Source organism: Triplophysa rosa, linkage group LG23, assembly GCF_024868665.1.
Source record: "Triplophysa rosa linkage group LG23, Trosa_1v2, whole genome shotgun sequence".
NCBI lineage: Eukaryota > Metazoa > Chordata > Actinopteri > Cypriniformes > Nemacheilidae > Triplophysa > Triplophysa rosa.
The window spans coordinates 9837184-9862114 of NC_079912.1; the positions used below are offsets into that span (position 1 = coordinate 9837184).

The window sequence follows — 24931 nt, forward strand, 5'->3', positions numbered from 1 at the left end:
ACTTCTGGAACTGCCAAGACGCCCAGGGGAAGTCGCTGCAGGAAGGGACCGTCCGCTGCACCACGTCATAAGATTCCAGCAGTAATTCAGCGTTGAGATTGAAGTCTCGAAGTCGATCAGTGTGAAGGCTCCGAAGAACAAAAGGTGAATGAATGCAGCACGCCGTCTCCCTTTTATACCCGGATATCCGGGGGCAGAGTCCGGCATGCAAATTTCATTCGCTAAACTAGTCAGAAGTTGATAGGTTCTCAAGAGCGAACCCCATGATGAGGGAAGCTACAGTTCCCTTTCTGTCGGTCTCTCGACGTTGTGTCGAGCCGACAGAAAGGGAACTGTAGCTTCCCTCATCAATGCATTGTGTTCTCACCGTTTTCTATAGTCAGCAAGTGAGTGACGTCTGTTTGTTTTGTTACAACAAGGTACAAAGTCTCATCCATGAACCTTCACACTGCTGACACAATTATGACTTTCAAAAAGCAACTAAAGACATTTTGACAGCACCGTTTATTGTAAGCACTTCAAATAAGCACTTAAAAGTAATTACTTCTGTTGTATTACAGCTTGCTTCCATACTGTAACCCTGTACTGTGTTAAAGTCCCACTGCATTTGATAATTGTATGACTTAAAGCTGCCATAACACACGCAGTTTCTGCAAATCTCATATTAATCTTGAGTACCTATAGAGTAGTATTGCATACTTCGATATCTTCGAGGAGTATTTGATTTGATTACATTTATAAAAGATAGGTACAGCTGTACGATTATTTCTGGAAAAACACGACATCCTGGGGGTGTGCGGGGCGGAGGAACTAAATCACTAGCACACAATAGCCTGCCCTATATCATCGCATTATCCTTGCATAACTATTGATTCACTATAAGTTCGTGTTGTTTACATTATGCACGTATGCGGCGATTGCCAACCAAACACAGACATATGACTTAGGTTCACTGTAGCGGTTTTAGCTGCATGTTAAAATAATGATAAGCTAAGCTCACCAATTATGGTTCCCCACCAGATCTATCAAGATCACATCCATGAAATGAGTTATTTAAAACATCTATTTTATTTATAATAATAAATGGCTGGATAGTAGAAGTTCCCGTACCTGAGCCCAATTCTATTGTAATGCTTAAAGTCTCTTAGAGGCTCCAAAACAATTCAGCAGGTCTTCACTGGTGAAGAGAGAGCGTGTGTCCATCCGTGATATGTACATGGGGTGTACATGCTTGTGGAGCTGTTGATCAGGTGTGTGGGAACTTCTTGTTTCAGTATACCTCAGTTGATGGCCGTGTGTGTGTGTCTCAGCCTGTTCTGGGTAGTCAGCCATCTGCTGCGATGCGGTTTGAGTGCCATGCTCATCTGGTGTTAGGATGACTGTCTCTGTAGTCGACAAGCAGGTTGCAGAGATCTGGACATTTTTCTCAGTTGAAGGGCATTCTGGAGGCTTGTTCATTTCTCATGCCACTCGTGGTCAAAAAAATATATATTTTTTTACATCTTCCTGGTGAGGATTTGTGGAATCAGCTCCTTTGATGTCCTCAGGATCTCTACTGGCTCAGACGTAGTTGCACTGTTTTGCTCTCTGGACAGGTGTCGTCCATGGTGTTGAGATGAATGCCTCGATGACTGTTGGGCCGGAACGGGTCAGTGGCTCCTAGGTTGCCAGGTGGGTTTCCACGGGGCTCCGTCTTTCGGGTCGACCGACGAAAGTGGTCAGCTCCATGTTGTCTCAGGGCATCCGGTCTGGTGCTTGGCTGTTCCCGACAGGCTGTAACTTCTACTGAGTCTCTGCTGAAGATCTGCTGCTGTGGTGCACCCTTCATAGTCAGTTCTTTGTGATGTGCAGAGATAGGCAAGATTTAAACAGTCTTTATGGAGGCAGCGCTATGTTCTCTGTAGGCCTTATGGGCTGAGTTCCGCAGATATCAGGTGATCTTGGCGGAAGAAGGCCTTAGCACTTAGGTGATGACTCACATTGTGATGCGGATTTCTGAGGCAGTAGAGTTTTGCGTTGAAGTCTTCTTTTTGGCCTATTCCGTCATCTCATGTAAGCTCAGATGCTGGCTGTAGCAGAGGTGTTGTAGCTGCTGTAATCCGCTTTGACAGTTTCTGACTGCTGGCATAGGATGGTGTGGTCCTCTAGGCTGGAGGTGATCCTAAGCGGGTGATCTGTCTTGTGTGGTCACACTGGGCAGTGTTCCTGCCTGAGAGTCAATGTTTTGCAGGTAGGAGTTTGTTGTGGCCTCCTGCACTGTTCAGAGTGACAGCTTTAAGTGGTGACAGCTGTCATGTTTCTGGCCAGCTTGCTGGGGTCTGTGGGGACACGAAGGGTGTGTGTCTGCAGGTTCTTCTGGATGGTTCCTGCCCCACTCCTCTGTGTTTGCGTGCTATGAAGATGTGAACAGTGGGATTTCTCCCCCCCCCCCCCTTTCGCATCTTTGGGCTTTTAGCTGGGGGCTGGCCTGTTTGTCAGGAGAGATTCTGTTGCGTTCTCCTGTCTGTTCACATTGTATTCTGCAAGCTAAGTTCTGTTCATTTTGGTTCCATTGCTGAGTCATGGCTTGGACTTCAGCGTGGGCTGCTTGCAGATGGCCTTTATAGGCCTTGGCCGTGGCATTGTTGCTTTTTGCCTGGACCATTATGAAGAGAGCTTCTGCATGTTGGAGTTTTCCTGCCAGCTCCTCTCTGGCGTCTGCTCCAATTTCTCTCTGCGCTCAGTCTGTGTGTTGCAAAGGACTCTTGTAGCTTTTCATCTCCTCCTGTAGCTCCTGGTCCTCTTCATCCGCTGTCATTTGCAGGTCCAGCTGGTCTAGGTGGTTCTGCACGTGCTTCTGGCTCCTCCCGGCTTCCTTCGCTTTAGCTCTAGTTGGACGATCTGGTCGTGGTCACCGATGATCCTGGCTGTGCACTTCAGATGAGTTTGTTGGCTCTCTGTAGTTGAAGCTTTGGTTTGGATCGTGGTCCCTTCGCCTCTGGAATCTCCATGTCTGGCCCCTGGACGGGACGAGGAGACCTTGAGTGGCTTTCCGCCGGAGGTCAGGGAAACCATTCTGCAGGCTAGAGCCCCCGCCACTAGGCATTTATACGCTTATATGACCTGATCGGGTCAGCGTTGGCCTTCCTACAGGAGATACTCGAGAGCAACTTCTCCCCATCCACGCTGAAAGTGTATGCAGCCGCTATTGCCGCTCATCACGATATTGTGGAGGGTGAGTCTCTCGGCCAACATGACCTGGTCACCAGGTTCCTTAGGGGCGCGAGAAGGGTGTTCTCACGTTATCCTGAGACCCCGGCCAGGTTACATGCCCAAGGTTCCTACCACTCCCTTTCGGGACCAGGTGGTGAACCTGTAGGTGCTCCCCTCTGGGGAGGAAGACCCAACCTCCAACGTGTTGTGTCCAGTACGTGCACTGCGCCTCTACTTGGACCGCACGCAGATCCTTAGAAGCTCTTAGCAGCTCTTTGTCTGTTTTGGGGGACAGCACAAGGGGAGGGCTGTCTCCTAACAGAGATTGGCGCACTGGATTGTGGATGTCATTGCTTTGGCATACCAGTCCCAAGATTGCCCATGCCCGCTTGCAGTGAGAGCCCACTCCACCCGGGGTATGGCCTCCTCGTGGGCACTGGCGCAGGGCGCCTCTCTGGCAGACATATGTAGGTTGGGCTACACCCAGTACCTTCACAAGGTTTTACAACCTCCGCTTGGAACCAGTGTCAGCCCGTCTCTTACATGCTGCCGGCGTGTAAGATCGGCAACTGGGTTGGGCGTATACCTGCGAAAGTGCCTTCTCCCCTCTCCAGGCGAGTCTAGCGCGCTATTTTAGCCTACCTACTTCCCCCCTTAGTGTGAAGTACAGATCGGACTGGGCGGAGCAGTCTGTTGTAACCAAGTCCAGTACTGGTAGAGTCACTCCTGCTCAGGTGGACGCCTATACTCCCCTGCACGTATGTTGAATTCCTCACTCTTGGTTCCCCTGTCGGTGAACCTGTGACGTCCCCTCCGGTGGGTTACCCCACCTAGGTTATGTCAACCCTATTCGGGCTGGCGCATTTCCCCACCGGTGAGACCATATTGGTGTCTCCACATGTAACCTCCCCTTGTGGTAGGATGTGACCTCCGTAGCACACTCTTCACAAGGAGAGCAGTGTTTCCCCCATGTTCCTTATGGCACCTGGCGGGGTCTCGCTAATAGAGACGAACGCCACCGTCCGTGACGGCCGTCGGTACGAGCCTCTGAGGGTATGCTACTAAGTACTCATCCCACTGGAAGATTACGTCTCTTTTATACCCGTATGTACGGGGCGGGGACTGGTGTGCGCGTGCCATTCGCCAACCCCATTGGCGTTTTAAAATTCCTCTCGGAGATGATAGGTTCTCAAGATCAAACCCCAGTCTCTCTGAACACAACGTCTCGTTCCCTCCATCAGGGAACGGAGGTTACAGGTGTAACCGAGACGTTTTTTATCCAGTTCTTGTGGTCATAACAATTTTTTTTTTAATTATTTCAATCTGAGCTGGTTTCTGTCCCATATACAGTATTGTGTAGCAAACCCGTTTTGTTTTGTGCTTGCTGTTTCTCATTTTGTACACTAGAGGGCAGTTGGCATTGTTTGCAAAACAAATATCTGCGTTAGATGCATTTGTTCTTCTTTTCGATTTAATTTCTCTACATATCAATTTCATAATTTGGGGTTGGTGCCAAGAAAATGTAATTGCATCTGTTTTATATATATATTCTTGCCTGTTTTTGAAGGCCTGTTTTGAAGATAATGGTTCCGTTTTAAAATTAGTGACTTTTATTTTGAAAACCACTTCTTCCTACTTTCTGGCTGTGTTGTATTGCCAAACGAAGAAGCCACTTGACTACGGAATGAATGTGCTTATGGTAAACGGCAAAAGTTTATGGTAAACTAAGGAAATTAAGGCAACAAAGCAGAAACGGCACCTTAACGACATAAACGTCAAAGGCTGAGTGTATTTTTGACAAACCCCCGAGGAGGCACAAGGTTGGTGTTTGTTGCACTTATGGTGATTATTTGATGATTTGTGTCGGAAAATATGCTAACTCTTTTAACCTCGTGCTTGGTGAATTAGCGGTTTTTTGCTTGGTATAATGTTGATTTATCTGAGAAAGTACAGTGATCATTTACCATTCATTGTGGACAGAAGGGGACACAAATGTGATTGCTTTGTTTTCTTTGTTTTTGTCAGTTCTCACGTTGGTTTATGGAGCTGATTTTCTGAAACAGCAATACATATTAAAACCATCAGTCGAGTCTCTTACCATCTTTCGGAGGGTATGTCACATATTGTGTTCTATTGGAATGGCCAATTTGATGATATTACAAGGAAAAAAGTGTGGACTCTGCCATCTAAATATTTAGTAACAAACAAGGTAAAGGACATATCTTATAAATTACTTAATCTGTTTTATCCTACCAAACTTTATTTGAAAAGAATGTTTCCAGACTCATTATATTCATTTTGTGATGCTGAAGACGAATCCATTTATCATCTTTTCTGGGAATGCACATATGCTTATTTATTTTGGAAGGATTTCTGTGTTTTTGTCTGCTCTTCTTTCTTACAAAATGTTTCTTTGTTATACAAAGATATTTGATTTGGTTGTCATAGTTTTGACAAGAATGTTAAAGATCAATATTTTTTGACCAACCTCTTTATTCTACTTGGTAAATTCTTTTTACACAAGTGTAAATGTCAAGGTGTTAAGCCATTCATGTTTTTTTTTTTTTGTAAAGATCTTAAGTCCTACCTAGATACTCTCATTGACTCCAGCAACCCAAAAGCCCTCAAAACTGTAACGTTGTGTCATTCGCATGACATTTTTCTAATTTTGTAACTTTGTAATATTTTTCTCTGTTTAACCCTGGCATTGTATTTGTTGCAATAAAAAAAGAAAAAGGATTTAGTCTAAACCAACAAGCCACGCCCACGGATCTGACTCGAAACACCAAGGATTTAAGTCCCAGACCTTCAGTATGAACGAAGGGCTGCGAGACTATGGATCGCCAAACAACTGCCGTTCGTGCAGAACATCGATTTGACATTAATAACTTGAAACGATACCTGGTAGGAAAACTTGAGAACTTCTCAGATTCTACAACACTAAATGTGCAACAGTACAGGTAAATACATAAAGAAATCTATCACGTGTACGTCTATTGCAAATAAAATGCGTGCGTCATTTGTGTGTTTAATGATTAAGTTATTTTTTAACCTATTTGTTTTTAACAGATTCGGCCAATCCAACCCAACTTTTTACATTGAGACTGCAGATAAGAGTTATGTATTGAGAAAGAAACCTCCAGGGGAGCTGCTACCTGGAGCTCATAAGGTAAGATGTGTTGCATTATAATATCACTAAACATCATAACTAATGCACTTCTACGTAGTTTTCATAGTAATCGTAAATTTTATGTTAGGAATACTGTCTACGTCAAATCAGAGCTGCCACGAACACGCAGCAAAGGACTTTGACACTAGTGATTGATCTTCACAACACCACAAATAAATGTATGAGAATAAGTTCAGTTTACCACTAGAGGGAGACAGACGCTAATATACTGTAAATATATTTGTAATAAAGTTCAACAGAAGGGAAGGAAGGAGGCGGGAACCGGCGAACATTCATAAAACTTTAATTCAAAAATAAATAAACAATAAACAGCAAATAACAGGCCGGCAGCCACCTCACGGTCGACTGCCGGCCACACAAACACATAAACAAACTTAACCTATTTCCGGGCCCGGGTCCTCTCTCTCGATGGTCCGGTCGCTCGTCCTCTTATCCTCCCGAGCTCCCCCGTGAGGCATGCGGGGACCGGCAGTCGCACAGCTGACACTCGTTGCCACTTACGCCGCCGGCCCCGCCTTACCCGCCCCACGGCTCTCATCCCGCCTTCCTCGCTACAATATTCATATCATGTAGAGAAGATACCATTAAACACTGTAGTGATATTTACTGTCTGCCAAAGATTCACAGTCGCTTGATTAAAATGTTTCTCGTGATCTTAAACATAATTTATTGTAAAGGTGTATGCTTAAATGTTTGACATTGACTCTGAAGATGAAACATCTCATAGGGCTGTCACGATATCAGATTCTACATGGTTATTGTGGCGAATTGATTTTTTAAAAAAAGTAATCATTCTTTCATTTGTTTAGTTTGTGTTTTCTCTCTTTTGTCAGATGATTCACACTCAAGTGTATGGAGTCTGTAGCCAGGTTTATTACCCTTCAAAATGCGCAAATTGAAATAGCGCATTGAAAATATGCTCAATGGAACACATAAATTACGCAAAAACTCCCATATATCGCAAAAAAGTTCTCACGCTAGTATGAGGTGTTTTTTCAGGTAATACGATAAAGGCATATTTCGCAAAACTGCCATGGAAACACTTTTTGTCGTATTTACAAGTTACATGGCGTATAAAAAAAGTCACATTACCATTCGCAATATGTTTTGGCAGAACATGTGGAACGATGATTTAAGGAATTCACATTAAGTAATATCTTATATGATGGCTCAAATGCAGGAAAACGAGTGAGTGCAGTATGGAGATTTATTAGGAACAGTGAGGTAATATGAAAATATATTTCCTTATATATTTTCATATTACCTCACTGTTCCTAATACTGTCTCTTCACTCTTTTCTACTGTCTCTTCACTCTTTCATCACAGTAGCACTATGCACTAAAGTTTGTTTGCAACCTGCCATAAAACGTACAAAGGTGCGGCCAGAATGACTTATCGCGAGAAGAATCAAAATACACTTTAATCGCATAACATCATTTAATGGAAACGCAGTCATTCCGCGATATTGTTTTAATGGACATTTAGAAAACATCGCTTAAATTGTGCGCAAATCTGTAATGGAAACCTGGATAGAGAGAGGGAGAGACCATTTGTGGCTGTTAAGGCCAAACTTTAAACAGATGCTGAATTATTTACGGTATTACAGTATATTGTGACACCACTAAATTATATATTAATTTCTTCAGAAATATTAGTTTTAATAAATGTTTTTGGATAATTTTAAGAAAATGGACAATTTTAACTTAATTATGAAGAAAAAGAAGACGGAATACAATTTTATGTTCACTTTTATGTTAAAAGTACTTTTCTGCAACTTCTACACAAGCATTTGTGTCGTTCCATTATATTCGTTTTTTATTATGATTATATTTCTGCAAATTTTAGGCAAAATATGCTTTTTTTTACTGTTAGTGTAATTTCCATAGTTCCATAGTTAATATTATTTTACAATGTAGAAGTAGAGAGTGAGAGTATTTATAAACCTCTAAAAGATCACACAGTTTTTTCATTTGTGTATTTTGTGCAAGTGCAGGTGGACAGAGAATATAATGTTCAAAAGGCTCTACATTCGGTGGGTTTTCCTGTCCCTCATCCACTGCTGTATTGCACAGACACTCGTGTCATCGGTACAGATTTCTACATCATGGAGCATGTGCAGGTATTCATGACCACTATTTTCTTTTATTATCAAATTTATGTACGCTATTTTCAAAGTTACACAACGCTACTTCATGGCTAAAATAAGTCAAACTTAGTGTCATGTCTTGTGTGTTTAAAATCCAAATAATTATGTCTTATGATAAAGAGAATCATTACACATCTGTATCTCAAGCATTTTAAAAACACAAACTCGGCCAGCAGAGGGCAGTCTTGATTTAAAAATGTGTTTCCCCCTGACCAGCGTAGATGTTACTGTAGTGTGAATGGAAGAATGGCATTATATTGTGTTTATCGTGTGTACCTGCACATCAGGGTCGTATATTCAGGGACCTGAGGCTGCCAGGAGTCAGTGCAGCAGAACGCTCGGCTCTGTATGTGGCCGCAGTGGAGACGCTAGCCAAACTTCACTCTCTTGATGTCAGGATGCTCGGGCTTCTGGGATACGGAAAGGGGTCAGGTTATTGTAAGAGACAGGTAGGGTAACATCACTGGAAAAGTGGTCTGAAATAACCTTGAATATTTATTATGAGAAAATCTGCTTTGAAGTTGTTAAAAAATATTTCTTTGTTTTGAGGTGTCCACGTGGACGAAGCAGTACAAAGCCTCGGCCCATAAAGAGATACCGGCCATGGATAAACTCTCTGATTGGTTGAGTCACAACCTGCCAGTCAGTGACAATGAAGTGACCCTTGTTCATGGTGATTTTCGAATTGAGAACCTGATATTTCACCCTACAGAGGTACAGAAGCATTACTAATATCATATCTAATAAATGTGTAAAACCAAAGGGGTCTTTGCCATCAAGGTTCATGCAAAGTGAACGCTGACTTTATTACAGTGGCGTTATTGTTCAGGATTTAATAAGAGTTGCTGCTTTTCCAGGTTCCCATTCTGTCAGCAAATGATTTATTACAGAGAGAATTGTACAACAGATCAAAAGAATGAAAAGAGACTGGTGGAGCAAGTCTTTAATTAACCTCCCATTATTACATGTCTGTTATTATCAGAACGTTCTTATTAAGCATATTAAACTCTATTTTCCTGCACAATCGTGTGGAAGTGGATAATTTATATTTTAACATGTTTCTGTCACTCAAAACAAAACCTTAGCACATCCCATAAAAGTATTATTTAGTGATTTAGCAAATTGCTCATCTGGATCTCCTAAAGTTATTTTTTGTCTCTGCAGGCTCGTGTGATGGCTGTCCTGGACTGGGAATTGTCCACTACTGGACAGCCAATAGCAGACCTGGCCTACTTTCTAATGCCACATTATTGGCCCAGTCACTACAAACTCATCGACACAATGGGCGGAGTCACAGGAACAGAGGGTGATGCATCTCTTTTTTGCGTGTTTTTAGATTGTTTATTGGCATTTTGGCAATTTGTAGTCACAGAAATAGAAGGACAGGGTCTGGGAATGGGAGGAGGACATAATACAGGCTCAGGCCAGACTCAAACCTGTATCTCCTGTAATTTGTCGGGATATATGCACTATGCGCTGGACCACTTTATCGTCGCTCTTATTTTGATTCTAGAGTACTTTTCACAGCCTGTTATGTGAAATTTTATTGTCCACAGTGGTTTCTTTCTTTCGCTTTTGTGTATGCATATGCATTTAGAAATATATTTTGTTTGGTCATGTGTTTATTGTTGTTTAATAGGAATACCCTCTGCAGCCGACCTGATCTCTATTTACTGCCACTGTCGAGGGATCCCAAAGTCTCTTCCTCAAAAAAACTTCTTTATTGCCATGGCCATTTTCAAAATGGCTGCGATTGCACAGGTATGAATCTTTAGAGTTAGACATAGTTAGACACATCTCTTGGATAAGAGTTTAAAGTCACCATGAAACCCAAGTAGCGATTGTCTTCTTCCGTGTGAAACAATTTCTGAAACGAGAAAAAAATGTAGGCCGGGACTTGATTTCGTCCATCGAGAACTGATTGGATTGTTGGACGTTGGGCGTTGCTAACAAAATGGAGGCAGATTTGAATGCCAGTTTACAGTCAGTCAGTCATTGGAGCCCCGCCCTCACGCCTTTCTCGTGACCGGAAATGAAGGTGGTTTTGAGGGGCGAGGTTAGCGTTTTCGATTAAAGATTATGAGGGCGCCTGAATAAAAAATAATAATGAAGTGCACAGATAAGTCACTTATAAACTACAATATTCCATATTCATCTTTAATTTTTAAGTATTTAATTTTTAAATGATTAAATGATTATATTTTTTAAGTATTTAAAAAATATATATTTTAAAGTATTTTAAGTATATTTTAAGTAATTCTGTCTTTGTTTAAGGGGATCTATGCGAGGCATTTGTTGGGCAATGCCAGTTCTGCAAACGCAGCTGAGTTTGGAGAGAGCGTTGAGCCGTTAGCTGAGCTGGGACTGCAGATCGCCCTGAGGTACAGGATACCAGCATCACAGTCACAGTGCTTAACTTTAAACAAGCTCTAGAGAAATGACCGCCATCACACATCTGCTGCTGTTAGGTTTGTTTTCTGGTTTTCAAGAGATTCTGATACATTGGGGCAATATCAGTTTTTTGGGGATGATTCTCTATATTTTGCTGTTATGACATAATGAAATTGTAGCATTTATAGCTCAGATGGTAGGCAATGGTGTTGGCAACATTAAGGTCTTGACTCCAGTGATCATGAAACTGGCACAATATTGAACACATTGAATGTACTGTGTGTCACTTAGAATAAATGCATCTGCTAAATGTATATTATAAATCTAAATGAACAACATATTACCAGGTGTAACAAAATATAAAAGTATTAGTTAAGTTAAAATAAAACCATGCAAATAAAAGCCATCAGCCTTTGGAATTTCCTCCCCCTCGATCGTGACCCCTGATGTGATTACATCACATTAACAACATTAGGCCGACGTTTGCATGAAGAGTACATCCATCAGCACTCGAATCAGTTTGATGAAATTCGACCATCTGTAGTAATAATTCATAGTTTATGTATAACAACAAGTAAAGTATTGAGTAAATAACTATAAAATAATATTATGTTAGACTGTGTTCTTTTGTGTTGTCATTATGCACGTGTTTAGATAAGACTTAATAAGTGCATGTGCGCAGTTGCGCGCAATGTTTAGTATACTTTAACCACCACCGAGGATAGTGGGGGTCTCGAGTCACTGTTATTTTGGGGTTCGCGGGCTGAAAAGTTTGGGAACCCCTGCCATAGTTAGTTAATAAGAGTAGCTATGGTTTCACATTGAAAAGGGTTTATTTTTCAATAATGACTTTTTGACTGTATATTATCTTATACTTATTACACGGCACTCTGGGATATTTGATTCTGTTCCGTTGCGACATTCCAAGGTCTGTTGTTTCCAGATATTAGCAGCCACTAAAACTAATAACATGGGGGGCTAAGTAGGCGTGTAACAAGCGGGACAATGGACATCCAGCCCATTGTTATTGCAAAATAAACCAGTGTGATCTCATCCTGATCACCCTGACGGTGTTTATTATGTGAAGATAACTGTCTGACTCTACATTATCCTTCATTTAATAACATTGTTCTTATACAATTTTTATTAAATATTTTAAAGAATTTTTCTTTTTAATAGTTAATAAACAGACCATGTGCTGGTTTTATTTTTGTGGTTTGTGTAAGGTTACACATCTCTAGAATTACCGTATGTGATCATTATTACTCATACATTGTCATTGCATGTAATTGTTGTGGTTGTATGTTATTATAAATAATTGAGTGTATTTTATCTGCAGCCGAACGTTAACCGTGCCAACCCCTGATCAGCTGTTCCTACAGTCACCCAATGGTCAGACCGTGCTTCACCGCATCAAAGAGTTCATGAGAAAGCACGTACTTCCTGCCCAACAGGTCAGCACCGCCGCCATCTGGATAAAACGTGCTCAGACACACTACGTGGCCAAAAGTATGCAGAAACCCCCTTCTTAGTAACTGGTGTGACTATTGCAGTAATTCCAGGGAAATTAATCTAACTGATACACCATACAGTGGCGTTCTAGAGAATTGTGTGACCTGCAACTTTGTGGCAACAGGGAGGGACGGTTTTCTGTACCAGCATTACAATGCCACTGTGCACAAAGCCAGAACCATGAAGAAAATCTTTTACCAAGAACCTGTCTGGCCTGCACAAAAGCCCAAACCTGCTTCTCTGACTGAATGGGAGCAGATCGGTGCAGTGCAATGAAAAGTCTTTCTGTGCTTTAACAGAAAAGGGAGGGATTCATGCATGTAGTTTTGGAATTAAAGGGATAGTTCACCCAAAAATGAAAATTCTGTCATTATTTACTCACCCTCATACCAGTAAAAAAATTACTTTGTTCTGATAAACACAGAGAAAGATATTTGGAAGAATGTTAGCAATTTTCAGTTCTGGGACATCATTGACTACCATAGTAGGAAAAATGTTATGGCCCCAAAACTGTTTTATTATCCTAAATTCTTTGAAATACCTTATGTGTTCAATAGAACAAAAAAAATACAATCATTTTACTATGGTAGTGGATGATTTCCCAGAATTGAAAATTGCTAACGTTCTTCCAAATATCTTTCTTTGTGTTTAACAGAACAAAGAAATGTATACAGATTTGAAACAATCTGAGGGCGAGTAAATGATGACAGAACTTTTGGGTGAACTATCCCTTTAACCTTTCAACAAGAAAACGGGGGTGGTATTCAGGTGTTTGTACAGCATGTTTTGTATTGTGAGTTGATGTTTGGTTTGTGTGTTCTCATTTTCTGCTTTTACTCTACCTGTTGTAGGAGGTTCAGAAATATTACGCTGAACACAAAGACACCCCTGAGAGATGGCAGACACCTCCTGTGATAGAGGACCTGAAGGTAATGAGACAAGTACAAGTTGAAGTTTCTTAAAAGCAACTTTTGAAAGTGACCTATTTGTCAGATATGGTGACCCATACCTGAAATGTGACCTTAACCCATCCAGTGAGTAGTGAACACACGCACAGCAAGTCGTGAACGCCCATGCACCCGGAGCAGTGGGCAGCCATCACTGCAGTGCCCGGGGAGCAAGTGGGGGTAAAGGTGCCTTGCTCAAGGGCACCTCAGTCGTTACCCGCTGGCACTGAGAATCGAACCGGTGATCTGCTGGTCACAAGTCCGACTCTCTAACCACTAAGCCACAAGATTCATTTTTTTCTTTCTTTCCCATTGTTTATTGTTCATGTTATTTGTTTAATATTACATTGTGCTGTTTTGTCTTCGAGTTTGAGATAATGGTTAGTCTCAATTTCAAGGCCGTTCACTTCAATGCCAAGAGCAGCATATTTCCGTTCTGCTTTGTTATAATAACACTTGTTATTACACGGCTCATTTGAATGCTTGATTCTGATTGGCCAGTCGCGACATTCCAAGGGTTGTTATTTTCAAATAACAACCCTTATTATTTTCAAATAACAACCGCTCTAAACTAATAACACCGTGTAACCCGGATGCTGCAAATCATTTTGAGAGGGGCAGTTTAATATTACACAAAAATGAACTATAAATATGTCTTTTATCATATATGACATTATATTGACAAATGATTAAACCAAATTGCCTGTTCGTGATGTTTGAACGCCGTTTCCTACTTTAAAACCGAAACTAAACGGCTTTTCCTCACAGAAGGTCTGCATTCGGTAAAAATATTTCAAATTCACATTTTATGTCCAGTTTTTTTCTCATGTGGCAAGTAGCCGTGTAATAAGCAGGATAATGTACAAGCAGCCGGCTGTTATCGCGAAATAAGCCCCTTCAGTGTGATACAAGACCCTCCGCTTCGCGTGCTGATCACACTGTCGGGGCTTATTTCTGCGATAACAACCGGCTGCCTGTACATTATCCCTTACATAAATCTGTTGAGGTCAGCTGAGGTTAAATAGAAATCATACTGTAGGTCCTGATGCATAAAAACTATACTTGATCTAAACATTGGATCATTTAGATCTCATGCACACTTGATTGCCCTTGGTGTGTGTGTGTGTGTGTGTGTGTAGGCAAAGGCTCGAACCGCAGGCCTGTGGAATCTCTTTCTTCCTGCAAAAAGTGGCCTCTCTCAGCTGGACTATGCACACATTGCAGAGGAAACCGGACGCTGCTTTTACGCCCCCGAAGTCTTCAACTGCCAGGCCCCAGGTGTGCATGTCTCTTTCACTTCAGACTCTGAGATGTCTTTTATGGGGCTTTTTGATCGTTTATAGCTAATGTGTGTTACTGTTTAAATCCCACCATTCAAAAGCATCCTTTTACAGAGTCAACTGTATAAATAAGCTATTACTGGGTTAATTGTCAACAAAAAGTAAATACTGTTGCTTTATTGCACTTTTAGCATTGCTCTGGTATTTTGTTATTTTCAACATTTGTCACAGCCAGTGAAGTTGGTAATGAAAAATGGAAACATTGTTTTAAATTATATTTGATGCCGCTAGCGGTGCACAAGTCACACACAGAAGCTTTAAACTTATGTGGTACAGACAAAGACAAATAGTTAAAATGGATGAGACGCATCTGAAATTTATTTAATTACATCTTATAAAATCACAGGTTATGAAATTATGTCTAACAAAATTGCATATAAAATGTGTGCAGTGATATAGTCAGTTACTTAAAAGGATTATTTTTGTTTAAAGAAATGTGTAAAAGATTTGTAGTAACATCTATTTGCTGAAGTAATACTTGAGGCGTCAAATTTGTCTACACCGGACACGACCAACTTGACACGACAACGGCTTGTTCTTAAAGGGCTCATATGACGCGGCTGAATCGAATATTATCGTTTGTTTTAGATGTAATGCAATGTGTAAACACGATTTAAGGTTAAAAAACGCTGTATTTTTCACATACCGTGCATGTTTGTATCTCCTCTTTGCTCCGCCTCTCTGAAATTTTTTACAAAGCTCATCGCTCTGAAAAGCGAGGTGTGCTATGATTGGCCAGTTAACCAGTGTGTAGTGATTGGTCGAATACTGCAAGCATGTGACAGAAATGTAAAGCCATATTTGGAACATCAGGTTCCAGAGTAATTGTACTGACAGGTACGTCCACCTTACTTGCGTTTACATTTGGTCGGCCATATGACCCCTTTAATGAGTTTGTCGTGTCGCGCCACATCCAGTGTGGACAAAATTTTAAATTATAGGGTTCTAATGCATTCACTGTGCATCGCGTCCGGTGTAGACACGGTATAACATTCAGTATTTCATAAAGTAGTTCGTAAAAACTGGATTTCAAATTTATTTTTGCTGTTTAGAAAACATACAACTAACCATTTGAGCATTTTTTGCAAATCTATTTGAATTTGTATTATGTCTGCTTATTATTTTTTATATATGTTTACATGTTTTTTATTATGTTATCATGTTTTTCTTGTGTTTTCTTGTGTTAGTTAGCTGTATTTATTTTAGTTATTATGGCTTAAATCAAAACAAACCAACTGCAGTTTGTTTTTTATTATGTTATCATGTTTTTCTTGTGTTTTCTTGTGTTCGTTAGCTGTATTTTTTTAGTTATTATGGCTTAAATCAAAACAAACCAACTGCAGTTTGATTGATATTGATTGGAACACACAATAAAAAAACATGATTTTTGGAGAGAAAAAAAAGAGAGTTATCTCATTTTGGAACCAAACTCTTCATATTTAATTTGACTAGAATTCAAAGAAAATAAAATGTGCAAAACCTTTTTTAAGCAGCTTTCAACAGTTAAGGCCTTTGCACATACAGTCCGAAATTTTCGTATGCGTTTTTTCATATTTGGCGCTCGTTTGTACGGTGTCTCTGAATTGTCAAAACGCCTCTCAAAATGCTTGCTACGGATGCGAAAAACACAGAAAATCGAACCCAGTCCGATTTTTTTATGACGGACGAAAAGACGGAGGCAGTGTGTAAATGTGATTGACACAATGTGAGGTCGTATTTATTTTTTAACGAGCGTAAATTTCGGATGCAAATTTCGGACTCAATGTGCAATGGCCTTTAGTTTGAAACTAGCAAGACTTCATTCATAATGTCTACACGTTTCATCACGATTACAGATTTAGTGTGAGTGACTGATGGGTCTGTTGTTGATGTTGTGACAGATACTGGGAATATGGAGGTGCTGCATCTGTTTGGCACAGAAGAACAGAAGAAACTCTGGCTCAAGCCTTTACTGAAAGGAGAAATACGCTCCTGTTTCTGTATGACAGGTAATATACGCTTTCACATACCAAACACTCTAATCCAAAACATTTCATAAATGAGGAATATCTAAAGCAATTTGCTGTATAAGCGCTAACAATGTTTGCAGTCTCACACTGCCATGAGATAATACACACAAATAAGCCAGTGCAAGTGACACACTTATTAATACTCACTCTTTCTTAAAGGAGCATTTATATTTAACACAAAATTAATTTATTTTCTCTGCTAATAAAGCGAGCTAAGAGCTACGTGTCTGTGTGTCTACGCATACACAGATGGTGCTGTAATTCTCCAGAGCTTTCAGATGTCTTGATCTATGATGTGATATTTTTATTATTTTTCAGTGTGTGTAATTTTTGGGGTTACAGCACAGATGATATCTGTAAGTCTTACTCAAGATTATGAATGTTTGTTCAGCAAATGTCACATGTCATGTGAGATATCTAAGCTAGGTTAACATCTCCACCAACACTGATTTGCTTCATATTTAAATTGAGCTTTTTTTCTTTGCATAAGACGGCAGTGTTGCAAGTACCTTGTAAATACCCTTTACCGTGGTTTTATCATTCGATACATGACTGTACAATCATGGTACGGCTATTGTACTTTATTAATAAAGGCATATTCTCACTCTCTTTCAGAGCCTGATGTTGCCTCGAGTGATGCCACAAACATGGAATGCACCCTTTTGAGAGATAAGGACCATTACATCATCAATGGCAAAAAGTGGTGGAGCAGCGGTAATGGTGATAGAAATAGATGATAGAAAAACTGTTAAATTGGGTGGAAACCTTTTTTTGTTGTCAGATGTAAAGATTTTCAGGGTGTCTCCCCTGCGGAGAAATAAAAGCACATTGAAAGAACATTGACCAGCAGGGATTCTGATTTCTTATTTAACTTTTTAACAGATCTCTCACCACAAAGACGTAAAGAAACCTATTGTCATTATCCATCCCATAAAACCAGCATGTTCGTTGAAATACTCACAACGATTGGCATGACATTTAAGAAACGGTGTTTACGATGTTTACTCAAACCAGCTATGCACAATCTGTGAACCATAAACACAGACTTAAAAAAACTCAAAGCCATCGCAACGGGTGTGCAAAGCAAAAACAGACCCATTAGTTGAAGAGCTCTCCTCAGTTTTTAAAAATCTCCAACCTAGACACAGCAGTCATCCCACTCCTTTCTGTCTTACACAAGATTCTGGAGAAGTCACATTTTGTGTATTTTCCCCACTACAAATGAAAGTTTGGTGGCTTGTTTTTTTCCACTGGAAAATGAATCATCCTGAATCATATTTTAATCATCCACTGAACAAATAGTCGACTTTGTAAACCCCTTTTGCTTTTTTCACATTTGCATAATACATTTTTAGCAAAGCGAACCACAAATCTCCGCAGGCACGCGTAACTGCATTTTGTTAATGTGTGGAACAACACTCGCACCATGAAAAGATAGTGTTGTTGAAAGATACTTTCTTTGTTTCTGGTAGAGAGATAACATCAGTTATCAGGATGAAACTAGCATTTCATCCTGTTTACAATGCCAAGGGTTGTTTTCCAAGTTGTATGGGATGTTTACAGATGCTTTTCTATTGCTCTTAGACATTGTCCCCTGTAGAACATTCCAGATGATTCTAGCTGTGGGTCTTTGTGGTTTTGAGGCCTGATGATTTAAACATCCACAAAGCATGACAAAGGATGCAAGGCCTGTTGTTTTCTGTATCAGCAGGATAACTTAACCCGATAAAGTCCAAACAGACTTTGAAACGTCCCTGCAATTCTCAGTCAGTACATTTTCAAAGATCTTAGCTTTACAAAAAGAGTAATGAATATTTCACGTTTATGTTTTGTTGAAGTCATCTTGGGTCGATGTTTTTTAGCTTATTGTGAACATTCATAGTCTTTGTAGTATTTTATCAAAATCTAGTAACTTGCTCCACCCCTGAAAACATCTTTCTATTTCAGTTGATGTCACCAAGCTGTCTTATTTTTCAGTCCCTTTCCTCCAACCAGGGTTATTATAATTTTGTTCTTCGTTTTATGCTTTATTTTTAGGTTTTTCGTTTTTTTTATTTTAGTTAGATTATTAGCAATTTTGTTATAGGCTTTTGTCATTTTATTATTTATTTGTTTATTTTTTATGTTGTTACATAAGATTAATTTATTTGATTAGTTTTTTTTTTTTGTAATTTTAGTGCCTTCAACTTTTTTAGTTAATTTCTGAGGCAACATTTTCATTTTTTGTTTAGTTGAGTTTTTCCAATAATTTGGAAAATATTCTATTTGATAATGCCTCTGCATATTTTATTTGATTTCAATATTTTATAATTGATAAAAAACTCCCCACCTATAAATAATGTTGCTAATGTATAAAATTACAAAGTAAAACTGGGTAATAAAAGGAAAATTTTAAAAGAATCCTCGTTTTTTATTTTCGTATCTTTGCATCAACATTGTGACTATTTACAAGCATGAGGCCTACTGTACTTTCACACAAAACCACATCATTTTCTTACCTGGTAAATCTTTTCACTTTCTCATATAAATTTGATTTTTAAACCAGTGTCAGTCTTTGTTGACGTTGAAGTTACACATCGATGGTGAATTTTAGCAATAAATATCTTTAAATGCATGGTGACAGTTTGGAGTTTTGTCTGATCTGTGCTTGACAAGATCTGTCACCAAAGATGTTTTGTGTCTCAGAGGAGTTTTTATAAGCTCACTGAAGCTTATGTGGGAAGGCCAAGCCAACTGTTCGATCTGTCATTTTTTGCAATGGGAATTAAGAGTTTTCCTCTGCTTTTGTATGGAGTTCAATTCTAAGGTGACCCTTCGTGTTTCCTCTTATCAAAGCGAAGCGTGAATTATAACTGTGACAAATCCAGATCAGTTGGTTAAGAGATGAGGCTGCTGCGTGTGGCGGCTGAGATCTGTATCTCTGGTTTTGAGCACATGCAGATGGTGTTTTCAGCTGCTATCCTCATCCAGCATCAGTCGTAGGGATATCTTTATTGTTGAGTCACATGTGGTGGTAATTTCAAACTGTTAGTCATAGGCCATTTGGTGTAATGGCGGTCTATGGTGAAAACTTTACATTTCAATAGGGAGCCCTCAGGAAGTGAAACTAATTTTGTTAACTGCAATTCAAGGTTTTAGGTGTTTTTCCACTGACAGCAAAGGAATGTTTTATTCGTGAGATTTTTCATCACTTTTTTTATCTTCAAGCTGGCAGGAGAGTGTCTTTTTGCTGGAAGGGTAATTGTTGTTTTAAATTAAGGGATTCCTTTGGTCTTGGTTTTCCTGACCACATATATGTAGATGGAAATAATACGTCTAACCAGCAGGAATGAGGAACGGAAGGATGCTGACGTTACATGACATTGGTGCATGATTATGTGTTTGTACTTTGACCTGTGTGGTTTTTTGTGTTTTATTGCTTAACTGAGTTTTGTTTATTCTTGCATATTCGTGTTTGCTTTATATGCATATAAATAGTCTTGGCTTCAAGCTGAATGTCTTTGTGCACTTGATTGAAATCCTGGTATTGAACGGATGTTTTGTTTTGCATTGGTTTTTTTTTACTTCAGGGATGTTGCTTAAGAATAAATGACATCTAGGCCCTTGTGCCATATCATAATGCCTCTGCATATAATTCAGAAATGTTGTACCTGTTGGTCACATTTCACCAACTATCTGTAGCTTCCCTCATCAATGCATTGTGTTCTCACTGTTGTCTACAGTCAGCAAGTGAGTGACGTCTGTTTGTTTTGTTACAACAAGGTACAAAGTCACATCCATGAACCTTCACACTGCTGACACAATTATGACTTTCAAAAAGCAACTAAAGACATTTTGACAGCACCGTTTATTGTAAGCACTTCAAATAAGCATTTTATAATTAAAAGTAATTACTTCTGTTGTATTACAGCTTGCTTCCGTTCTGTAACCCTGTACTGTGTTAAAGTCCCACTGCATTTGATAATTGTATCACTTAAAGCTGCCATAACACACGCAGTTTCTGCCAATCTCATATTAATCTTGAGTACCTATACAGTAGTATTGCATACTTCGTATCTTCGAGGAGTATTTGATTTGATCACATTTATAAAAGATAGATACAGCTGTACGATTATTTCTGGAAAAACACAACGTCCTGGGGGTGCGCGGGGCGGAGGAACTAAATCACTAGCACACAATAGCCTGCCCTACATATGACTTAGGTTCACTTACCATATGCGGTTCACTTACCATATGCGGTTCATGTCCGGCATCTTTTAGCACTGGGAGCGCGCCATCTATCAGTTTCAAATCTCCAAATCCAGCATTATATCCAGCGTTTATATAACATCCATCACTGAAATGCCGTGAACAAACAGACACACCTAAACTTCATTATCGCAAGATAAACGAGCTGCAGCTGCAGGCCTACAGCGCAGCCAATCTTGACGCAGCTCAGACAATCTTGATGGTAAGCGGGTCTCGCAGTTGGCGTGTGGGTGAGCTCTTTCTTTTGTCTTGCAGTGCTTTTCCCGGGAGAATTGCCCAGTAAAAGGAACATGGATCCAGACTTTAAAAAAACTTTCAGAAACAAATTGGAGTGCTGGGGGAGTGTATCAAGCACAGAAATACTACGTCATACGTCCAACTCGTTTTTTGACAAGTTGAAGATGTTAAGCATGAGAAGCCTGCTTGTTTAACATTGTAAAGAAGTCAGAATGCATGAAACACCGTTGTATCCCCCCTTAAAACTCATCTTCTTTAAAATGGCATATGTAAAAGTTTTTTGTGATAATAATTTCTACATGCCTTAAAATGACTTGAATTTAACTCTACGTACCTCGTTTAGTTTACACGGCTTAGTGAATATGCGCATTATCCCCCCTCCACTGAATCGCACCAGCACGGTCATGCACACACTGTACACACCTGGTTCTAACGCTTTCCTTCATAAAACAAGACTAACTCACTATTCGTGTTATATAAATGTATCGTGATTTAAGAAGTTTTAAATAGTTTTACTAGAAAAGAAGACAAAAATGCTTAGGAAGAGCATCATTTTTTGCATTGTTCTTGTGCTAATGCCAGTAATTAGACTAGTCTCCCCATTTTGAAGTGTTGGTTAAAGTAAAGTTTACCTCAAATTGAAAACAGTATTAATAGGAAAGTATTATTAAGTAGCAATTAAATCTGCAGTAAGTTACTGGCAAACCTGCTGCAAAAATACAGCAAAGTTTTACAGTGTACAGTAGATACTGCACTCGGCAGTTCCAGACGCTGCTGAAAGTGAAAGTAAAACTGAGAGCTGACAGCAGCGCAGCGATCGTTTCAGTGCCTAATCTACAGTATGCGCCATCTTTGCGTATTTATGCTTTAAACTGCTGATCCACAGGGGTCAAATGAGTAAACTGGGGCAGTTTTTAAACTGTCTTCGGTAAACTTTAGTTTTATGGAGAAAATACTCAGCAATGGTTTAAAATGATTCGTGTGCACATGGTTTAAGTTTATCAAAATACCACATTAACAAGTTATATTATTAATATTAGAATCTTGATTTTCACCACAGGGGGACTTTAATGATTTTTTGTAATGATTTATTTTTTATTCAACAATTGGAAAACTTCAACTGAAAAAATCCCCCAAAACATTCCCACTAGCGATCTCTTGTACTTTTGGATATGATTGTATTTTGAACTATCTACAGTGAACTAGCACGTACAGTAGAGCACATCATGTCCAGTTCCCGCTAAACAAAGTGTCAAGACATATTTTCTGCAACGTAACAAATGTGGTGAGGTTTGCATTTTTGGCATGTTCACCTCAGCAAGTGCGAACATGCTTATTGCATACACCACAACAAGAGTTTACGTTTGTTCTGCTGTTTTGGAAAGTCTCACGTTGATTGGCTGGAAAAATGAGGCGTTACAACACGTGACAGGGTTGAATGGGAAATGCCAGAATGAGTTTCCATTTCTAAACCGTGTGCTTGGCAGACCAGCAAATGAGGAATGCAAAGATTTCAGCTACAGCCGTCAATAGTGATGAAATGACAATCTGTGACTACTATCATTAAAGTGCTTGAAGGGTTGCATCAGATGTCATTTCGCATGTGCACAAATACAGTTATGCTCAGTGTACATATCTTTGCAAAATCTGTCATTTGTTTAGCTTTTTATGAATGTAACAAAATTGATAATAGTAATAAAAATATATATTTTTATTTTATATTACAGATCAGCTTATTTTGTCTTTGTATGGAAATCCCCACAAGTTTTTCCAGACTGATAGCATGAATACAGACACGCACTTGTTCAACACAGTCTATTGTGATGGCTGATGTGGCGCTGAATGAAAGATAATTTCCCGTCATCATCTCGGATGTGCTCTTCATTCTTTTGGACATTGTTTTATGAATGAACCGTCTGTAAGTCTGAAACATGAACTCCACAAGCAGACAGCTGTGTATTCTACCGCTCTGCCCTTGTCTTTCAACCTTTCTCATATCCTTCTCTTTTGCAAAACTTCCTCTTCTGGGAAGAGGCAATTTCCTTACTCCCAGGGAATGGCGAGGTTTTTGTGTATCTGGTAGTGAACTTTAACTTTTCACTGCTTCTTTACCCCTTTGTGCTTCTGTGCGATGACTTCCAGACCACAGTTACCGTCACACTGTTGGAAAGAAGAGGAACTGGGAAATGGTTTAGGGGAAGACTGTGTGGTTCTTGTGACTTTTGTAGATTTGTGAAGTGGAAAACTTGAGTTCAACCAGGAAAGGGCGGATGATGTAGGATAAGCAGATGTTCAGTTCAGAAGAGAGGAAAGAAGTGACGTTCTTTATGAAATAAATAGTTTCATTGTATCTAAATCAGGGATGCCAGACATTAACATCCCCTCACGTTGTTTGACAAAGATTTGTTTTCATAAATGTTTATAAAAAAAGAAGCATATAACACTGGGCTTTTGTGTAATATTTTGGTTTCATATTCTTTACTACATCAGCTGGGTACGATCACCCACACACATTATCTGTCACACAATCTGTAGTAAACGATTCGTCATTACAGTGAATAACAGCTCACTGCACTCAAACACAGACACTCACACTTGCACGTTTATCTTGGATTCTTACAATATCAAAAGCTTTAAGGTTAGTGCATATGTTTATATGGTGTCAGTGACACGCCCAGTAAATGTTATTAGCAGATCATTGGAGTCTGACTCACTAGCTCTGGCTGAAGATAGCCGCTCTGTCCACGTGACATATTTTTTCTGTTTTTTTATCTCTTTTCCAAAGAACTGCACCGCAAAAAATGACTTTCTTACTTGGTCTTTTTTTCTTGTTTTCCAGTAAAAATGTCTACAAATTCTTGAATCAAGATGCATTTTCTTGATGAGCAAAATGACCTAAGAAAATAAGTCTTGTTTTTAGTAAAAAATTATGAAATTTCAGTGAATTTGTGCTTAAAACAAGCAAAAAAAATCTGCCAATGGGGTAAGAAAAATGATCTTGAATTAAGGTTGACCTTTTTCTTAGTCACTCAATTCAAGATTATTTTTCTTACCCCATTGATAGAGTTTTTTGCTTGTTGTAAGCACAAATTCACTGAAATTTCATATTTTTGGAAAAAAAGACTAAGTAAGAAAGTCATTTTTGCAGTGTGTCTCTTTCAATTTTCTTCTCTCGCCATCTGCTCTCAAGATAACCTGTTAAATTCTCTGCTAAATGAATAAATGTGAAGTGTGCTTTAAACCAGCTGCTCAGATAGACCACTGCCAGAGTTGTCTGTCCATTTTAGGGTGAATAAATTCATTTATTCAAAAACCCTTAAGCAGGTTTATAACGTCCTTTTTTATATGCATGATGTTCCAGATTAAAAAAATATTTCTTTTGTCAAAATGTTATCATTTTGAGTACAAAATAGCTATATGGTAGCTGTCACAAATCTGTAATTCTGGTATGTAAAGGCAATTGTCGTGAGCCGATCAATCCCTGCCATTTTTCCCTAAAACACCAATTATCATTGGTCAAGTCAAAGTTTCGTCAACTTCCTAGTCACACTGTGTTCTGGTGAAGCAAAAAGTCTCTTTGGAGAAACATTTTTTTTGACCACTTCAGAGAACCAGACGTCAACAATTTCATAAAGCATGAGAACATATGGCTGTAAATGTAAAAGATCCCGCTTATTAAGCTGAGACTCCTTCCAGAAATTCCTCCTCCTCTCTCCTTG

At 39.5% G+C, this 24931-nt stretch overlaps 1 protein-coding gene across 2 annotated transcripts in view; it reads left to right on the plus strand.

Moving 5' to 3' along the window:
• Positions 1 to 4707: 4707 nt before the first annotated feature.
• The window catches only part of acad11 (acyl-CoA dehydrogenase family, member 11), a 42721-nt gene continuing 22497 nt past the window's right edge, over positions 4708 to 24931 (plus strand). Inside the window, exons 1-15 of one of the 2 annotated variants that reach the window (XM_057322431.1) lie at positions 4708 to 5012; positions 5218 to 5401; positions 5924 to 6152; positions 6262 to 6361; positions 8376 to 8501; positions 8816 to 8977; positions 9078 to 9242; positions 9693 to 9834; positions 10168 to 10289; positions 10803 to 10909; positions 12259 to 12373; positions 13283 to 13360; positions 14518 to 14656; positions 16599 to 16706; positions 17343 to 17441. In XM_057322431.1, coding sequence (XP_057178414.1) covers positions 6028 to 6152; positions 6262 to 6361; positions 8376 to 8501; positions 8816 to 8977; positions 9078 to 9242; positions 9693 to 9834; positions 10168 to 10289; positions 10803 to 10909; positions 12259 to 12373; positions 13283 to 13360; positions 14518 to 14656; positions 16599 to 16706; positions 17343 to 17441 — 1588 coding nt within the window. In that variant the 5' untranslated portion in view covers positions 4708 to 5012; positions 5218 to 5401; positions 5924 to 6027. The remainder of the gene's footprint in view (positions 5013 to 5217; positions 5402 to 5923; positions 6153 to 6261; positions 6362 to 8375; positions 8502 to 8815; positions 8978 to 9077; positions 9243 to 9692; positions 9835 to 10167; positions 10290 to 10802; positions 10910 to 12258; positions 12374 to 13282; positions 13361 to 14517; positions 14657 to 16598; positions 16707 to 17342; positions 17442 to 24931) is intronic. The other variant, XM_057322432.1, reaches the window with a different exon arrangement.